Source organism: Schistocerca cancellata, chromosome 6, assembly GCF_023864275.1.
Source record: "Schistocerca cancellata isolate TAMUIC-IGC-003103 chromosome 6, iqSchCanc2.1, whole genome shotgun sequence".
NCBI classification, from domain to species: Eukaryota; Metazoa; Arthropoda; class Insecta; order Orthoptera; family Acrididae; genus Schistocerca; species Schistocerca cancellata.
In genome coordinates, this window is record NC_064631.1 from 691,086,479 (window position 1) to 691,107,958 (window position 21,480).

At 39.4% G+C, this 21,480-nt stretch overlaps 1 protein-coding gene across 3 annotated transcripts in view; it reads right to left on the reverse strand.

Annotated features, from left to right (window-relative positions):
• The window catches only part of LOC126191240 (voltage-dependent calcium channel subunit alpha-2/delta-3), a 792,714-nt gene that overhangs the window by 22,151 nt on the left and 749,083 nt on the right, over positions 1–21,480 (reverse strand). For all 3 annotated transcript variants that reach the window (XM_049932047.1, XM_049932049.1, XM_049932048.1), the window contains one exon: positions 19,623–19,770. In XM_049932047.1, coding sequence (XP_049788004.1) covers positions 19,623–19,770 — 148 coding nt within the window. The remainder of the gene's footprint in view (positions 1–19,622; positions 19,771–21,480) is intronic.

A 21,480-nucleotide genomic window follows, 5' to 3' on the forward strand; every position in this document is an offset into this window, starting at 1 on the left:
TACAGGAATGTAAGATGTATTGCAGGGAAAGTTTCCACCTGCACAATTCAGAAAATCTGGTGTTGGTGGGAAGGATCCACAAGGCACAGGCTGTGAAGCTGCCTTCCATCTAACCTGCAGCACTTCACTGTCTGACACCTCCACCATACTATCCCTCCACTTCTCCACCCCTGTTTCCTCCTTACCCCCACCCAGTCGCCACTCCCATCACGCACAGTTGCTGCTGCTTGCAGTGATGTTCCAATTGCCCGAGACTGCAGTTGTGTGTGTGAGTTGCATTTGACTGTGTGTGTGTGTGTGTGTGTGTGTGTGTGTGTTTGTTCTTTTGTTGAGGAAGGCTTCATTTGTGACAGTCTTTTTGCTGCGCCTATCTGCAACTCATCATCTCCATGGTGAGTAGCAGTTCTCTTTTTCGTAATGTTGTTATAGTAAGAAAGTTAGCTTTAAGAATAAAGCAATATGTCTGGAGAGGAGCTTCAATTACGTGAGCAGACATTGTGTCTGGCAGAAGAAAAATCTTTGTGGTTTGTGAGAGAAAATATTTTGTTCTGGAGGTTAAATGAAAAGGGACTGCTTTGGAAACTATGTATTCCACAAATAGTAGAAGAAGATTTAATATGGTTTTCACACAGAAAGTACAGATATTTTGATATTCATAAATACACCAAGCATGTGAGTAAATTCTATTATTTTAAAAATTTATGCAGAAAGGTAATAAAAGTATTAATAATCTATGAAGTCTGTCAAAAAGTTAGAGAGGACAACAGTAGCATATCATATTAACTGTATCTGAAAGCACTGCAAGTGTTACAAGATCTGACTGTTGCAGATGACTCACAGCCAGATCTAAACTTCCATATGTCGTCAACTATGTGTCCCCAATGTGTACTTATACATACATTACATATATTCTCATACAGGGGAGACATTTTAATTGAAAGTTTCTTTCCAGTGTTGGTGGATAAATAGAATATTGCAGTGCCTGCATTGTTCAGAAGTACAATGTAATGTTCCTTCAGGACATGCATGTACTTTTGAAGGAACAGGCACTGTGGTGGTTACAGCCAAAATGAAATACATGAAATATATTCACAAATGTGAATATGGATAACCATCAGCTGTATAATGTAATGACAATAATGAAAATGTGTGCTGGAGTGGGACTGGAACAGGGGTTTCCCACTAATGTGAGCAGTTGCCTTACCACTAGGCAATCTGAGCATGCCTCAGAATCAGACCCACACTTCCATATGTTGCAAACCATGTGTCTAAAAACTGTACTCTTACTTCCATTATGTGTATTCCCCTACAAGGTAAATATTTCAATTCAAAGTCACTTGTCCCATGTTGGCAGATAAATACAATGTTGCAGAACCTGTATTGTTCAGCAGGTTGATCAGTGTTGCTTCAGAAAATCATGCAAGTCCAAAGGAACATTCATCCTACTTCTGATCAATTCAGGCACTGCAATATCATATACAGTATTAATGAAGAACTATCACCCGAGCTCAGATTTAAGGAAAGAAACTAGTGAATTTTTCCCATGTTATCCGGAACCCTTTGAAGTAACAGGTATTCCACAGCTGTTAGCAGTGTACCTGGCAGACCCTAAAATGGGGCACAGAAAAAATGGTTCAAATGGCTCTGAGCACTTTGGGACTTAAATACTGAGGTCATCAGTCCCCTAGAACTTAGAACTACTTAAACCTAACTAACCTAAGGACATCACACGCACCCATGCACGAGGCAGGATTCGAACCTGCAACCTTAGCGGTCATGCGGTTCCAGACTGTAGCAGAGCACGGAAAAGTTTTATTTAATATTGATATGATTGTTGTTGTTGTTGTGGTCTTCAGGCCTGAGACTGGTTTGACACAGCTCTCCACGCTACTCCATCCTGTGCAAGCTTCTTCATCTCCCAGTATGTACTGCAGCCTACATCCCTCTGAATCTGCTTAGTGTATTCATCTCTTGGTCTCCCTCTACGATTTTTACCCTCCACACTGCCCTCCAATACTAAATTGGTGATCCCTTGATGCCTCAGAACATGTCCCACCAACCGATCCCTTCTTCTAGTCAAGCTGTGCCACAAACTCCTCTTCTCCCCAAACCTATTCAGTACCTCCTCATTAGTTATGTGATCTACCCATCTAATCTTCAGCATTCTTCTGTAGCACCACATTACAAAAGCTTCTATTCTCTTCTTGTCCAAACTATTTATCGTCCATGTTTCACTTCCATACATGGCTACACTCCATACAAATACTCTCAGAAACAACTTCCTGACACTTAAATCTATACTTGATGTTAACAAATTTCTCTTCTTCAGAAACGCTTTCCTTGCCATTGCCAGTCTACATTTTATATCCTCTCTACTTCGACCATCATCAGTTATTTGGCTCCCCAAATAGCAAAACTCCTTTACTACTTTAAGTGTCTCATTTCCTAATCTAATTCCCTCAGCATCACCCAACTCAATTTGACTACATACCATTATCCTCGTTTTGCTTTTGTTGATGTTCATCTTATATCCTCCTTTCAAGACACTGTCCATTCCTTTAAACTGCTCTTTCAAGTCCTTTGCTGTCTCTGACAGAATTACAATGTCATCGGTGAACCTCGAAGGTTTATTTCTTCTCCATGGATTTTAATATCTACTCCGAATTTTTCTTTTGTTTCCTTTACTGCTTGCTCAATATACAGATTGAACAACATCAGGGAGAGGCTACAACCCTGTCTCACTCCCTTCCCAACCACTGCTCCCTTTCATGTCCCTCGACTCTTATAACTGCCATCTGCTTTCTGTACAAATTGTAAATAGCCTTTCGCTCCCTGTATTTTACCCCTGCCACCTTCAGAATTTGAAAGAGAGTATTCCAGTCAAAATTGTCAAAAGCTTTCTCTAAGTCTACAAATGCTAGAAACGTAGTTTTGCCTTTTCTTGATCTAGCTTCTAAAATAAGTCGTAGGGTCAGTATTGCCTCACGTGTTCCCATATTTCTACAGAATCCAAACTGATCTTCCCCAAGGTCAGCTTCTACTAGTTTTTCCATTCATCTGTAAAGAATACGCATTAGTATTTTGCAGCCGTGACTTACTAAACTGATATTTTGCTTTCTTTGGGATTGGAATTATTATATTCTTCTTGAAGTCTGAGGGTATTTCGCCTGTCTCATACATTCTGCTCACCAGATGGTAGAGTTTGGTCAGGACTGGCTCTCCCAAGGCTGTCAGTAGTTCTAATGGAATGTTGTCTACTCCCGGGGCCTTGTTTCGACTTTGGTCTTTCAGTGCTCTATCAAACTCTTCACGCAGTATCATATCTCCCATTTCATCTTCATCTACATCCTCTTCCATTTCTATAACATTGCCCTCAAATACATCACCCTTGTATAGACCTTCTATATACTCCTTCCACCTTTCTGCTTCCCCTTCTTTGCTTAGAACTGGGTTTCCATCTGAGCTCTTGATATTCATATAAGTTGTTCTCTTTTCTCCAAAGGTCTCTTTAATTTTCCTGTAGGCAGTGTCTATCTTACCACTAGTGAGATAAGCCTCTACATCCTTACATTTGTCCTCTAGCCATCCCTGCTTAGCCATTTTGCACTTCCTGTCGATCTCATTTTTGAGACGTTTGTATTCCTTTTTGCCTGCTTCATTTACTGCATTTTTATACTTTCTCCTTTCGTCAATTAAATTCAATATTTCTTCTGTCACCCAAGGATTTCTACAAGCCCTCGTCTTTTTACCTACTTGATCCTCTGCTGCCTTCACTACTTCATCCCTCAAAGCTACCCATTCTTCTTCTACTGTATTTCTTTCCCCCATTCTTGTCAATTGTTCCCTTATGCTCTCCCTGAAACTCTGTACAACCTCTGGTTTAGTCAGTTTATCCAGGTCCCATCTCCTTATTTCCCACCTTTTTGCAGTTTCTTCAGTTTTAATCTACAGTTCATAAACAATAGAATGTGGTCAGTGTCCACATCTGCCCCTGGAAATGTCTAACAATTTAAAACCTGGTTCCTAAATCTCTGTCTTACCATTATATAATCTATCTGAAACCTGTCAGTATCTCTAGGCTTGTTCCATGTATACAACCTTCCTTTATGATTCTTGAACCAAGTGTTAGCTATGATTAAGTTGTGCTCTGTGCAAAATTCTACCAGGCGGCTTCCTCTTTCATTTCTTAACCCCAATCCATATTCACCTACTACGTTTCCTTCTCTTCCTTTTCCTACTATCGAATTCCAGTCACCCATGACTATTAAATTTTTGTCTCCCTTCAATGTCTGAATAATTTCTTTTATTTAATCATACATTTCTTCAATTTCTTCGTCGTCTGCAGAACTAGTTGGCATATAGACTTGTACTACTGTTGTAGGCATGGGCTTCGTGTCTATCTTGGCCACAACAATGCGTTCACTGTGCTGTTTGTAGTAGCTTACCCGCATTCCTATTGCTTTATTCATTATTAAACCTACTCCTGCATTACCCCTATTTGATTTTGTATTTTAACCCTGTATTCACCTGACCAAAAGTCTTGTTCCCCCTGCCACCGAACTTCACTAATTCCCACTATATCCAACTTTAAGCTATCCATTTCCCTTTTTAAATTTTCTAACCTACCTGCCTGATTAAGGGATCTGACATTCCACACTCCGATCCGTAGAACGCCAGTTTTCTTTCTCCTGATAATGACGTCCTCCTGAGTAGTACCTGCCCGGACATCCGAATGGGGGACTATTTTACCTCCGGAATGTTTTACCCAAGAGGATGCCATCATCATTTATCCACACAGTAAAGCTGCATGCACTCGAGAAAAATTACGGCCGTAGTTTCCCCTTGCTTTCAGCCGTTCGCAGTACCAGCACAGCAAGGCTGTTTTGGTTAGTGTTACAAGGCCAGATCAGTCAATCATCCAGACTGTTGCCCCTGTAACTACTGAAAAGGCTGCTGCCCCTCTTCAGGAACCACACGTTTGTCTGGCCTCTCAACAGATCCCCTCCATTGTGGTTGCACCTATGGTAAGGCTACCTGTATCACTGAGGCACGCAAGCCTCCCCACCAACGGCAAGGTCTAAGGTTCATAGGGGGATTGATATGATAAATAGGGGGATTGATCTGATAAAGAAGTTTAAATCCCCAGGAGAATATGAGATCTTTGCATGTTCGCTGGGTTGATGTGTTGGGTATCCAAGATACTTGTTTTAGTATCCTGTATTTCGTTTTCCATGGAGTAATAATTTCTACTCTTTCTCTCCTGTTGTCTTTATCCTAACTCCATCTCCTACTGTCCTATCCTAAAGGTAAATATGACTAATGATGGTTTTATATAAACCTATAAGGTGTAAGGTAATAATAAAAGTATGTTACTTAAGATCAAAGCATGAAAGATATACACTAGACAGTGATGATTATGAGCAACATAAAGATTTATGATTTCTTTTAAAGTGTGAATACGTGAGCCTGGTCACACACACACACAAGCAGTAAAGCACAGCAAATTTTCTGTAAATATTTCTTTTCTTTATTGAAAGGTTAATTTGTTTGTTTCACTGTAATTACAAGTCTTTAGAGGTACGACATGATAGCAATGTCACATGAACAGGGAGAAGAAGAAGAGAAAAGAAACCATTCCCAAAGTGTAGTAGACTTGTGAACATGTACATGAAAAAGTAGTATTTTAGTAAGTGAAATGTTATGTCACTGTAATGGTAAAATAATGCTAAGACTGTAGTCAGTTTATCGGCATCAAGGGAAAGTTAAAACTCCAAGGAGAAATTCCTTCAAATAAATGATTATGGGACAGGGTAAGGTACACTGGTTATTGCTGGTTTTTTGGGATGCAGATACTATAGATGTGTTGCAGAGGAAATGGTAGGTGAACCCATGTAAAGGATGACCTATGCCTAGGTTAGCTTAATTCATGGAAGGGATGGCCTAACTGCTTGGGGAGAGTAGGTTTGGGAGAAACACTCTAGCAACATAAGAATGATATGTGACTGAGAAGTATCTTTTCACAGAGGAAGAAATAAGAAGTTTTTATGGAGATAAGAAACTGTCATGTAATTGTAGTTCCCATTTGTGAAGGAGTCGCCAAACTGGCAGAGTATAAAGACACTTACCTCGATAGTGCTGATTTATGACAGAGCCTTTTCCGAATCTGCTTGACATAATAGATGTCTGAGATTTGCAGTTATAACAATAGGCAATGATGACCTTTCATCATATAGCTCTTTGAGTGCGCTAGAGCCAAGGATTTGTAAAAGGAATATAAGTAATCTATACATGGGTGTCTAGTAAAGTTATGAAATATTACAAAGATTACATAATTTAGAAGAAAAAGACTACACATATGTGGTCAATGTCAAGTGAATAAAAGTAAAATGAACTTGTTAATTTGTTTTCATATCTGTACTCAAGGGTATGTCTTTGACAGTAAAGTAACTTACAGACTGATAAAAGGAGAAAAGCTACTCATTATCTGTTTGAGAACAGAACAAAAATAAAGAAAGCTCAATGGAAGCTCTTCACAGATTTAATGATAACATTATAAAATGAAACAAACTCAAGAAAATGAGAGAACTAACATTCCCTACATAGATAAAGAAACCTATATAATTAAGACGTATAAGCTATAGGAACAAGATAATAAAAGATATGTATTGTTAGAGGAATTATACAAATTTTTTTTGAAAGACTAGTGTGTGTAACTACAGCATATCCAAGCTAAAACGAAGTCATTATCTTTATGAGGAAATGAAGAGACTGTGGAATACATTGTAAAACAAAGGTTTAAATAAGAGATACTTAAACAGGTGTTCTGTAGAGATACACTTAGAAACACGAAGTGGTGAAAGAATGTTCTAATTTTTTAGTAAGCAAAAGACCCATGCATTGAATAAGTTTGTGGATGTGAATGCAAATTATATGCATGGCATTAGAGAGAATTATATTGATAATCATTAGTGTTATATGAATTTGTTTTCAATGAATTCCAAGTTGTTTTAGTACGACAAGCGGAAAACCCTTCACGAAATCTCTCATATGTATAGCGGGATGTGTGATGTGACATGTCAGTTTTGATAAAAGGATACATCACATGTCTTGAGCATTCATAACAATGAAAGATGCTCATCAGATTTGATGGTTGTTTGGTTGATTGGGGGAGGGGACCAAAGAGCGGGTCATCGGTCCCATGATGGTGGCAGAAACCAAGGAAGGAACAATACAAACAGCATAGTTCAGTCAAGGGGAAGGGAAAATGGGGAAGCAAAGAAGTAAAAGGAACATCAGGGCAGCAGGGAGAGTAGGGACCAGGAGGAGTGGAAGGGAGGGGGCAGGACAGCGGGAGTGGGGGCCCCCAGAAATGCTACGTGGTTTTGGGGCACCAGTACCACCACTGACCCTTTCTGATCCCCACACCTTACCATGATCACAACACAACAGGGGCAACTCCAGGCAAAGAAGACACAAGAAAGGGGAAACAAAATGGCACAAAAGACCAGAAAAAACACAGGGAAACAAGGGAGGGGAGGGGAGGAAACCTGGCTGGTGTGGAGGCAACACCGAGGCCTCCAAAACCAACGTCAATGCTAACCAAAGGACTCCAGTTCCAAAGGGGAATTCAAATACGTACTGAAACGACAAACCACTTTCACAAAGAAAACTGGGGAAGATCATTCTCTAATACACAGGACAAGGAGAGTGGAAAGACAATTTAGTGCAAAGGGCCAAAAGGCAGGGACAGATCAGCAAAATATGGATCACTATGAGGGGGCACCCATAATAAGAAAGGAGGAGTTTGGGAGTGGCTCGTTGCAAAGTAAAAACCCATGAGTCAACCTAATACAAAAATTGTAGATCACCGCCGGGAGAGGTAGAGGGAAAAACATCATGTAGTGGGATTTCCTTGACTGCACGAAGGTTATCGAAGGTTATTAGGGGGGAGGGGGAGTCGAGTCAGCCCATGTTCGTGCAAAGAGGGGTTTGATGTAAAGTTGTAAATCTGTCCCCTAGAGGAGTCACGGAGAATTCTACATCTACATAGATATTCTGCAAACCACCGTAAGGTGCATGGTGGAGGGCAACCTGTACCAGTACTTGGCATTTCCCCTCCTTTTCCACTCATCGCAAATGGAGTGAGGGAAAAATGACTGTCTGTATGTCTCCATATGAGCCCTAATTTCTTGTACCTTATGCTCGTGGTCCTTATGCACCATTTATGTTGGCAAGAGCAGAATCATTTGGTAGTCAGCTTCAAATGTTGGTTGTTTAAATTTTCTCAATGGTGTTTCCCGAAAACAATGCCGCCTTCTCTCCATGGATTCCCATTTGAGTTCCAAAACCATCTCCATATCACTTACTTTTTTTTAACCTACCGGTAACAAATCTAGCAGCCCTTCTCTGAATTGCTTCAATGTCTTCCTTCAATCCAACGTGGTACAGATCCCAAACATTTGAGCAGTACTCAAGAGTAGGTCGCACCAGCGCCCTATGTGTGATCTCCTTTACTGGTGAACCACTCTTTCCTAAAATTCCCCCAATAAACCAAAGTCGACATATTTGCCTTCCCCAGCACAGTTTCACGTGCTTGTTTCATCTCATATTGCTTTGCAACATTATGCCCAGATATTTAAATGAATTGACTGTGTCAAATGGACACTAGTAATAATGAACACAAACATTACAGGTTTGTTCTTTCTTCTCATCTGCATTAACTTACATTTTTCCACATTTAGGGTTCGCTGCCATTCATCACACCAACTGGAAATTTTGTCTAAGTCATCTTGTATCTTCCTAAAGACACTCAACTTTCACACCTTACTGTCCACCACAGCATCACAGCAAGCAACTGCAGACTGCTGCCCACCCTATCCACCAAATCATTTATGTATACAGAGAACAACAGCAGTCCTATCACACTTTCCTTGGGCATTCCTGATGATTCCCTTTTCTCTGACAAACACTCACCATCGAAAACAACATACTGGGTTTTATTATTTCAGAAGTCTCCAAGCCACTCACATATTTGTGAACTTATTCCATATACTCGTACCTTTGTTAACGGCCTGCAATGGGGCACCATGTCAAACACTTTCCGGAAATCTAGAAATATGGAGTCTGCCTGTTGCCCTTCACTCATAGTTCTCAGTGTGTCACATGAGAAAAGGGCATGCTGAGTATCACAGGAGCGATGCCTGCTAAAGCCACACTGATATGTGGACATAGCTGCTTAGCCTCATGAAAATTTATTGTATTCAAACCAAGAATGTGTTCAAGGATTTTGCAGCAAACTGAAGTTAGGGACATTGGTCTGTAATTTTGCGGGTCTGTTCTTTTACCTTTCTTATATACTGAAGTCACCTGAACTTTTTTGCAGTTGCTTGGGACTTTGTGCTGCGTGAGAGATTCACGATAAATGCAAGCTAGGTAAGGGGCCAATGCCGTACAGTACTCTTTGTAAAATCAAACTGGGATTCCAACCAGACCTGGTGATTTATTTGTTTTCAAATCTTTAAGTTGCTTCTCTACAGCAGGTATGCTTATTTCTATGTTGTCCATAGAGGAGTCTGTCCGATGGTCAAATGACAGAATGTTTGTAAGGCTCTCCTGCATGAACAATTTCTCAAATGTGAAATTTAAAACTTTAGGTTTCGTTTTGCTATCTTCAACTGCCAGACCACACTGGTTAACAAGTGACTGAATGAAAGCCTTAGACCCGCTTAGTGATTTTACACATGATCAGAATTTTCTCTGGTTCTCTCTCAGGTCTTTCGCTAAGGTGTGACGGTGGTAGTTGTTGAATTCTTCCTGCATAGCTCTTTTCATAGACGCACAAATCTCTACTAAACTACGCTTGTTGTCATTTGTGCATCCCCTTTTGAAGAGAGACTACAACAGCCTCTGCTTTCCCAGCATCTTACAAATTTTGTTATGAAACCATGGAGGGCTTTTTCCATCCTTTATTCACTTACTAGGGACATAATTCTCCAGACCACGATTTACAATCTGCTTAAATTGTGCCCATAATTCCTCCACAACCATCTTGCTGATACTAAGTGATGCCAGTTCACTGTAAGATGTTAATAACTGCTTATTTGCTCTATCTAGCAGAAACACTCCCCTAGCCTTCTTGACTGATTTATTAACTTTTGTAATAATAGTTGCTATAAATGACATCATTATCGCTAATCCCCGTTTCTATAATGACATTGTCGATAATGTTTGGCCTGTTCATATCTACAAGGTCTAAGATATTTCCTTTGTGTGTGGGCTGCCGAGCTAGCTGCTCAAGACAATTTTCAGAAAACATGTTCAAAAATATTTTGCACGACTGTCTGTCTGTACTCCCTCCCCTGCGATGAATCCATATACATCCTAGGCTATACTTCGCAGGTTAAAGTTGCCTCCAACTAGTACTGCATGATCTGAATATTTATGCGCTACTGACCATAGGCTTTCTTTGAATGACTTTAGAAATGCCACAGTGGAATCGGGTTGCCAGTGAAAACATCCAGCAATTAACATAGTTTGACCTAAACCTGTTATACGCAACCAGATGACTTCACTAGCACACTCAACTTCGACCTCAACAGGGACAATATTTTTGTCAACTGCAATGAAAACTCCCCCTACTATGGCCCCTAATCTGTCTTTCCAATATACATTCCATGACTCGCTAAATATCTCGGAGATTTCAACTTTGGGTTTCAGCCAGCTGTCAGTCCCAAGAATAATTTGAGTGTGACAACTTTCCTGGAGAGCAGTAAATTCGGGAACTTTATTAGGAATATTTTGACAGTTTACTGATAAAACTGTGTCAGTCAAAGTGTCTTTATTCTGAACACTGTTTGACTTCCCTTGTTCCAAATTGACTAGCGAGCATTCATCAGAGCATTTCAAACTACCACCTAGCCTAAAAAATCCTCATGTTCATTCCCAAGTACTCTGCTAATCGAGTAGCTGCTTCCTTTGTGTAGTGCACCCCTGACCTATCAAGGGGAGTCCTACATATCCCAACATGATAATGCAGGTCCAGAAATTTTCAGCCAAGACCACCACAGAGTCGACGAAGCCTTTGGTTGAGACCCTCCGTTTGGATGCGAGGACCCCGACCGAGCCTGGGAATGATGCTGCAAATTGTGAGCTCTGCTTGCACCCTTTGGGCGAGGCCAGTAATCTTCACCACCTCCAAGAAGCCATGCAACAGATGTTGTTGGTACTGATGTGAGCCACAATTTGCAAACGACCGCACCCTGCACGCTCCATAGCTATCGGCAAGACCACCTACACATCTCGGATGAGGGCCCCCCCATTCAGTACAAGGTTCATTGTAGGATTCTGCCTGAAAGAGGAAGCTTCAGCTTGCTGCTTCCGGAGGAGGAAAATGGCTAGAGAGGAGAGGGGCAGGGCTGAGGTAAGGAGGAGGGAGGAGGGGGAAAGGATGTAATAGAGGCAAAGCTGGATGTCATTGACACATCATATTTTTGATGAGCCTGAGTATAGGATAAACGATCAAGACACTTATACTCCTGTCTTCTTAGCTCTTCTTATAAACTGGGCAATCTGGTGAGCACCACATTTACAGCATGGAGAGTTCGCCAATCAGCAGGAAGATGGGCTCGCAACACAAACATCAAAAACACCTCATGGGTGGTGGGACATATGGCTTCACATAACATTGATAACGCATAGCCTTGACCTTCTGCAGGTGGGTAGCTCCCTCAAATACCAGAATAAAGGCACTGATATTGATGTGATTGTCCTAATGACTTTTCTGAACAGGAAAAAAAATGGCAGGTGCAATAGACAGCCAGCCAGTTCCAGTAAATGGTGGTTTTCAATTACCCTTCAGCATGATTTCAACAGATTTAAACCAATATTCCTCAGAAGGATAAGAAACAAACTTCACATTAGCAATCAGTCAATACCACTATGTCCATTTGAAATGCATTAGTGATGGTCTGTATGTTCATAAGTAAAAGTTAAGGCCCCTAGAATCAAGTGCTTGTCACATCACTAAAACCAATCTCTAAAATATCAGACTACGTTATGAGCTAAATGACAACATTTACATTTGGACATACAGACAACTGCCGACACATTTCATGCGGAGATAGCTCTAATGACTGATTGCTAATGTGATGTTTGTTTCTGTTCTTCTGAGGAAGATGAGTTTAAATCTGTTGAAACCATGCTAAGGGTTAATTGAAAACCACCATTTATTGCACCTGATTGGCTGTCTATTACACTTGCTGTTCTGTAACTGTTGGTGAAGTGCAGCCATGTTCAAAATACTGACCCCAAACAAAATAAATGCCATGTTTTGGATTGGCCTGGAGTTCATAAACAGTTTGAAGGATGAGGTCTTGAAGAAAAATAACTCCCTGAACCGTATTCAACACCAGGATGTTGCTAAGGTGGTCGCAAGCACAAAGGGCTGCAGAAGAAGTTTTAATCAACAGCAAATGCAACCACATCTTACTGAGAGACTCCACTTCCCCAAACTTGGTGGCAGTGAAAGTGACCCATCAGCCTAGTGCAGGACAGGAAAGGGGAAAGAATTTTGCCCCAAGTCGGTGAGCCTGACCTTCCACCCAAGCTATAGCTATGGAGGGGAAGGGCGTAAGGACATAAGAACAAGCATTAAATGATCCATTACCAACCAAAGAGATGACTGTAGAAGAATGGGCAGATTTTTGGAGCTTAATACGTTTCATACACAGAGCACCTGACCCGGCACCACCCACTCCAATCGGGGGCTCAGGTGCCACTCAGCTGCAGCGAGGCTGGCAAGTAACCACTCCTGGACATGCATGGGAGCCAACAGCCCAGTTATCAGAAGTATGATCCCTGCGTTGTCAGGAGGCTCAGCCAGATGGGTACATAACAGCCCCACTACACAGACTGGCTGCACATGCTGGTCTGGTAGTAGGGTCCAAACGCGGTGGTGTTGGTGGTGAGGGAGCGGGCGGCTACTGTGGAGAAGTAAGAGGGGAAGTAGTGGTAGGGGGGGAGAGGAATCCATGCCACGGATGTTAGGGAGGAAGTTTTTCCCCAAATGGGAAATTCAGAAGCAAAGGTCAAGAAAAAGGCAAGGGGAACAAAAATCAGAGGGAATACAAGGAACCTGGTGGATAGCCAGATCGACATCAATAACAATGGCGAGACCTGGGAAGGGGAGGGGGGGGGGCAGATGAGAAGGAGTGAGGACAAGGAGGGAGGCGCACGGGGAAGGAAATGCAGCTCAGGAAGGAAGAATGGGTCATGCACAAATTTATGCAAACTCATGAAAGAATCATGAGCAAACAGGGCATTGTCAGATTTGAAGCAGGTTTTATTTTATAAGTAAATCAGTTTTGGACATCACACTGTAGGAGGAATGGTTTGTGACATGTGCAGAAAAAGACATAGGCACTCACATATACAAGGTAGGACAGAGAGTTAGCATCTCCACTTGCTGTGGGGCCACTTGTTCCTTGACGTCACGGCTTGGATGTGTCTTGCAGCCACAGAGAATAGGGTTGTCATGAGGCTACAATGTAAAAGATGTGATATGCAAATATCTAATAAACTATCAGTTGAATCTTGTCATCTGAACTAAGATGACGTAAAGATCAGACAGTCATTATAACTTATTTTGAAGAGTGTGAACGTTATTGTGAATGGAATTAATGAGTTATTGTATTAAGAAGAGTTAATACAGGAGTTCAATGTGGAATCTTTGTGGGTTATTTCAGTAGTTTAGAAGGAAATTCACTCTTTCTCTCAGCAAACAAACAGCACAAGGGGAGGTGGTGTTCTTAAACTTCTACTGAAACATGGTTGTTTGGGCCTACCTTGCAGGGCCAAATCAACAAAACATTAGAATAGGTGACCACAAGAAATTTTATCTGTATGTGTTATCACTGAGGCCAAGAGGATGATAAATCATAATTTCCACAGATCACATGTCCCTGACCATGTTGGTAGCACCTCAGGATGAACAAAAATTCAATCATGTATTGATTTTTACTCATTTTTTCCAGAGTTTTTCTGCCCAAAAATAATATTGGAATCCCAAACATGGAACACCATTAAAAAGTTTGCTTTCTGTCTATAAAGTATTAACCAGTATAAACATTTTCTCTACTGACAACTTCAGTACCATAGAGATGAAGAGTTTATGCTTTGCTTCATTGAATGCACTAATATCCTAATGTCAATGAAGGAGTGTGTGTGTAGGTGTGTGTGATTGATATTTAGATATTAGTGCATTCAATGAACATTTTTAGATGCACCTCATATTGTAATAACAACACTAAACACAAGTATAGCTTCCATGCTGTCTTTCCTTCCTTGCCCAAAGTGAAACATGTACCCCTCCCATTCCTGCTCAGAAAATCTCAAATAATATGACCACAGACATTGCGCAACAAGTCATCAATGTTTGAAAATTCAAAAGTAAATTTAATTCATACCTGAGACCCTTTTTATGAACAAATAAAATACACACTCTCTTCCATGGTAGTAACTATGTAAGATGGCGGCAAGTATACACGTAACTTTAAAACGCTCTGCAGTTTTTGAGGACTTAATTTCAATCAAGTGTATTGTTTGTGACGAAACAGTGCTAAATGGAATTAGAATATGCGTGTTTAAACATAAATGGTGCCATTCACACTGCTTTGCTCAAGAAGATTTACAAATACAGTGTAAATGTGACATAGAGTGTAACGGCCGCGAGATCGCGAGTGGAAAATACTACGCGGGAATAGAAGACAGCGTGCATGACGAACTTCAAAAAGAACTTGACATTATAAAAAAATATGTAAAAACAATGGAAAATTTGGTACTAACCATACGGGAACTGTCTGAATCGTCAAGGCAACAAGATCTCATTAATGCTAGCCATAAAATTCGTAGGTCTGCACAACCAAATGTACCAAGTGTAAACAGTACGACTGTAACTAGATATATGAACGAACTGAGCACTCAAAAAGGCACAAGTGAATCAAACGCAAGAAAAGAAAGTGTTAATAGTGCATCTATGGATAAAAATATGAACAAACTATCCACACAAAAATATACAAGTGGATTAAACGGAGAAAAACACAAGGTAAATATTCGTAAAGAAAAAAAAGTAAACAACCACGTTATGCATAAGCAAGGACACAAGCAACAGACATATATTTTTGCAGATAGTCATGGGAGAGGAATTATGGAAATAATGAGAAGAAATCACCCAGACCTTAATCTAACAGGCATCATCAAACCAGGCGCGCCATTACGCGAAATTCTGAAAAACAGTGACAACATATTAACGACCGGTAACAGCTGCATCATAATAGGAGGCGCAAATGATGTTTACTGTAATGAAACTTTGCGTGCAATGAGAATCCTAAAGGAAACAGTCAAAAGGATGCCTCGAGTGCATTTCTACATTGTTAGTATCCCCAGGAGACACGATCTGATGGAAAACTCGTGCGTAAACATCGAGATTGTTACAGCAAACAGGCTATTTGAGAAAATATGTAGAGGTTTCCAGAATACAACTTTCGTAGAGATAAACAGTGTTCACAGAGAGCACTGCACAAGACATGGTCTCCACATGAACGTAAAAGGGAAAAAGATTATTAGTGCCGAAATACTTAAATTTGTTAATGAGTCATCTGTAATGGAAGTGTCTCCAATCCCAATTCCGCCAAAACAAGAGTTGTCTGTAACAGTGGAACCATCATTATCTGCAGTAGAGCTACAACAAACACCAGTAGCAGCAGCAAAGGCTCAGATATTCTCAGCAGCAATGTCAGATAAACCAATAGCAGCAGAATCACGACAATCAGCAGCAGAGCTGTCGTCATCAGCAACAGCATCCAGAACAGCAGACCCCATAATACTACCTCAAGGCAATGAAAATGCATGTGAGGAAAACATACAAGGTTCATTAGACGCAGCAGCTAACAAAGAAGGGCAGTCACCAAGTCGGGGAGTGCAGGAGCCACCAGCAACAGCAAACACACAGAAGAGGTACCTCAGGCCTGGGAGATCAACAGCAGAAGCAGCTTCCAATCAAGACAGATGCCTGAGAACTAGGAGACCTGCTACACTAAGTGAGGATTTTTTATGGTACCGAGTAAGCAGAAAGAGAGCATGGAAAAAGATGTAAGTAAAACTGTCCATCTTAAATACCAGTGTGACAATAGTGAGAGGGACATAAACACCGGACAAAGATACGATCCAGGTTTAATGACACAAACTGAAAAAAAAACATTGCATAGTACCAGAAGCAAAGGGAGCAAGTGAAGTGCTTAGTATATTACATGAAGGGGAACTATTACATTTAAAGCCAACTGTTAGAATACTTCACCAAAATGTTCAATACATAAACAATAAAACAGAGGAACTAGAGGTAATATTACAGGAGTATAGGCCAAACATTCTAGTAGTTACAGAACATGGGCTAAAAGAAAATCATATAGGAATGTACAACTTGAAGAATTATGTGAAAGTAGCCAGTTTTTGCAGAACTTCCTATAAAGGTGGTGGGGTTGCCATTTTTTCTAACTATAAATCAACTAAAGCCATAAATATAACAAAATATGCTATAGAATTGAGCTTTGAAGCTACAGCACTGGAAATTAAAATTGCTGGGAATTTATGTTGTGTATTAGGTTTGTATCGATCACCAAATGGTATAATCAAAACCTTCTTTGAACAGCTGGAAGATATAATCCAACACCTCTCAAAAACATATGCTTATTTGATAATTATAGGAGATCTGAACATAGACACAAGTAAAAATACAGACAATACCAAGACCCTATTGGACATATTGTGCATATACAACCTAAAAATAAAAATAGATAAACCAACCAGAGTAACAAAGCATAGTGAAACTATAATTGATCACGTAATAACAAATATTCCTACATGCTATTGTGACACACAGGTAATAAACTCCACATTAGCAGACCATTTTGCAGTCATGATAGACATAAATATAAAGACTAGTGATTCAGTGAAGAAGATATGGGAGATGAGAAGACAGAACTACCCACATAACATAAATCTGCTAAAAAAGATGTTAGAGGCAGAAAACTGGGAAACAATATATGCAGCTAAAGATGCAAACACCAAACGGAACCAGTTTTTTTCTTTATTCAGATATTATTATGATGTTACATGTCCTGTTAGTAAAAAGCTTGTCAGACAGCAACAAAAAAAGAAAAGCTGGGTGACTGGAGAAGTAATCCATGCCAGAAATAATCTGAGAGTGTATTATGACCTCTCCAAACAAAAAAATACTGAGGCCTACAACACACTGTATAAAATAAAAAAGAAAGAGTACTGTAGTTTTATCAGAAAAACTAAAGCATCATTCATCAGGATGTCTATAGATAAGGGAAAGAACCACTCAATAGGTTTATGGTCGTTCATTAATGAAGAGAAAGGAAAAGTAACAAATCGGGCGGAGGACATCTGCCCACTGATGAGTGGGAAAAGCAACGCAAACCCTCTAGAAGTAGCCAATACTTTTAACAGATATTATATTACTGTAGCAGACGAATTAATAAGTCAAAATAAAACAAATGTAGCAAGTAAATTGTTAAACCCCCCACATACAAATCATACTATGGTTTTCATACCTACAACGGATGCAGAAGTGTCAAACCTAATAAAACAACTTAAAATTAAACATTCATCTGGCTTGGATGGTGTCACATCACATCTCATAAAGGAATGCAGAGAATGTATATTAAAACCATTGACACACATGCTGAATGCTGCGATAGAAGAAGGTATATTTCCAGATTCACTGAAAGTAAGTAAAGTGAAGCCAATATTTAAGAAAGGGAACAGGGATGAATTAGGAAATTACAGGCCAATATCATTGATCTCAACATTTGCTAAAATCTATGAAATGATAATAAAGAATAGAATTGTAAGTTTTATAACAAAGTACAGTATGCTGCATTCATCACAACATGGTTTCAGAGAAGGGAAGTCAACAAAAACAGCATCAAAAGATATAATTGAGCACATTCTTAATTTACTTGACAGGCAACAAAAGACTTGTGGGATTTTTATGGACCTATCTAAGGCATTTGATTGTGTGAATCACTCAAAATTAATGATGAAATTATATCAGTATGGAATTAGAGGAAAATGCTATGACATACTTAAATCATACATTACAAATAGGAAACAATGTACAGAAATCAGACATACTAGTGGGGGAAATATAACAAACTACAGATCAGAATTACAAACAGTTAAACACGGTGTGCCGCAAGGGTCTGTGCTTGGGCCAATACTATTTATACTCTACGTAAATGACTTCCCTAGCTATATAAATCAGAAACTTATAATGTATGCTGATGACACAACAATCATTTGCACAGCTGACACAAAGGAGGAGCTTGAGAAGGAAGCACTCGTGACTATTGAAAATGCAAATAAATATTTAACAGAAAACAACCTGTTTATGAATCAGTCTAAAACAATGAATGTAGTATTTCAGACCAAGCATAGTGAAAATTATAATATAAATGTTAATATAAATGGAAAGACTATTAAAGAAGTAACCAGCACAAATTTTCTAGGAACTATAATAGACAAACATTTGGCATGGGGGGAGCACATCGATGCACTGTGTAAAAAGATAAACAAACAGATCTTCATCATGCATAAAACAGCTAAGACTGTGGATGATAAAGTCCTCAGATCAATGTATTATGGACTTGTCTTCCCACATTTGTCTTATTCAGTTCATATATGGGGACGTGCACAAGCTGGCTACCTAAAAAGAATATTCACAATTCAGAAAAGGGCAGTGAGATGCATTGCAAAAATACCACCAAGACAGACCTGTAGGCAAGCTTTTGTATACTATAATATTATGACAGTATATTCACTGTACATATACCAAAGCATAATGGCGGTAACGTCAAGTGATAAACACCTCCTAAATAAAGATGTACACAAACACGGTACAAGAGGAAATGAAAATTACTACATGATAAACAGAAATCTAAAACTGTCTATGACTGCCCCAGAAGAAGCAGGCAAAAGGTTTTTTAATAAACTCCCCAAAATCATTAAAAAAGAAACAGACCTAAAATGTTTTAAAAATCATTTGAAACTATATCTCACAGAGAAATGTATATACAGTTTGAGTGAATACTAAGATGGTGTTTAATATGTTATATCATTAAAATTATCATGTATGTTGTTTGGATTTGTATGTACATATAATGTGAAACATGTAATACCTTTGTATGATTATGGACTATTTCTGTTTAATCATTTGTTTCATTTATATATAATGAAATCAAGTTTGATGTTAATAGCCTATTGTATGACACACCCAATACTCTCAGCTGGATTTTCAGCTGGAGTCCATGGGCAAAGAATAAATAAATAAATAAATAAATAAAAATATGGTCAACAGCAGTATATTAATGTTTCCTTCTTACTTATTTTACATTTCTCAATCTGGTCCTGTATAAGTAGTTCTACATATGACTGTGTACAAAGAACTGGACACTAAGAAAGAGATTACATTGTTATCACAACAGTATACCCAAACGAACCACAAAGAAATGATGGAGAATTTCTGATTGAAGTGCAAATATTACCTCCTGGATCAGGCTGTGAAGATGCCCCAGAAATAGCTGTAGCAGCCACATCATCTTGCAGCCACATGAGATGTAAGTTTGTATGAGCTGCTAACCACACAACATTTCCAATCAACCAGTCTAGCAGCTTTAAAAAGTGTGTCAAGGGCTGTTAAAATAGAAAAGGGTAATTACAACACTTACTTTCTACATTAAATTGTACTAAATACATAACACTAAAAATAATGTTTCAGTACATTAACAATAAATTTCCTTTGAATACCAACAAGGAAATTCTGCAATAGCATTATGAGGAGGGGAAATGAAGCTCATATAACTTACATCTAATCTACTCACATACTCTGCAAGTCACCATACTGTGCATGACACAGGGTAACCTGCACCACTACTAATCATTTCCTATCCTGTTCCACTTATAAATAAAGCGAGAGAAAAATGACTGTTTATAAGCCTCAGTACAAGCCCAATTTCTCTTATCTTACCTTCATAGTTCTTAGATGAAATGAATGTTGGTAGCAATAGAATCATTCTACGGCCAGCTACAAATACTGGTTCTCTAAAATTTTGCAACAGTGCACCTAAAAAAAGTCATCTTCCCTCCAGAGATTTCCACTTGAGTTCCTGAAGCACCTCCATAATACCTGCTCGCTGTTTGAACCTGTCAGTAACAAATGTAGCAGCCCACCCCTGAATTGCTTTGATGTCTTCCTTGACTCTGACCTGGTGTGGACCCTAGAAACTGGAGCACTACTCAATAACGGGTCACTATAGTGTCCCATATATGGTCTCGTTTTCAGATGAAACACACTTTCCTAAAATTCTGAAGTGAAGCGTTTGCCTTCCCTACTACACTGAAGAACCAAAGAAACTGTTACACTGGCCTAATATCATGTAGGGGCCCCGCAAGTATGCAGAAGTTCTGCAACAGAACATGGCATGGACTCAACTAACGAGTGCTAGAGGGAATTAACACCACGAATCCTGTAGGGCTGTCCCATGTCTGGGGAGTTTGTTGGCCAGAGGAAGTGTTTAAATTCAGAAGAATGTTCCTGGAACCACTCTGTAGAAATTCTGGACGCCATTTACATATGTCTGCCTGTGTCTGTATATGTGCGGATGGATATAGGTGTGTGTGTGAGTGTATACCTGTCCTTTTTTCCCTCTAAGGTAAGTATTTCCACTTCTGGGATTGGAATGACTCCTTACCCTTTCCCTTAAAACCCACATCCTTTCGTCTTTCCCTCTCCTTCCCTCTTCCCTGATGAATCAACCTTGGATTGCAAAAGCTTGAAATTTGTGTGTGTGTTTGTGTGTTTTTTATTGTGTCTATCAACATACCAGCACTTTCTCATTTGGTAAGTTACAGCATCTTTGTTTTTTATATATATTTTTCCCCCGTGGAATGTTCCCCTCTATTATAAAATATCAAATTTTAAAGAAATGGCAGGAAGTACTACATAAAATGGAAAAACATTGTATTCAAGGACTGAAATATCAATGAGTCACAAATTGAATTCGTAAACTATTATAGATACTTGGGTGTAACAATTTGTGGGAATATTAAATTGTGTGATCACATAGATTCAAACAAAGATAAAGAAAGTTGCTCAAGTGTGTGGACCCATACCAAATAGAACTAACCGGGAATATTTAGCATATACATAGAAGGATGGTGCAAATGGTCACAGGTTTGTAAGACGTAAGGAAGATCATCACAGAGATGCTGAAAAACTTGAAGTGGCAGACACTTAACGATAGATGCCTACTAACCTGCAAAAGTCTACTTAAAATGTTTCAGTGACCAGTATTAATGATGCATCTAGGAAAATATTACAGCCTATTAGGTATCACCCCCATA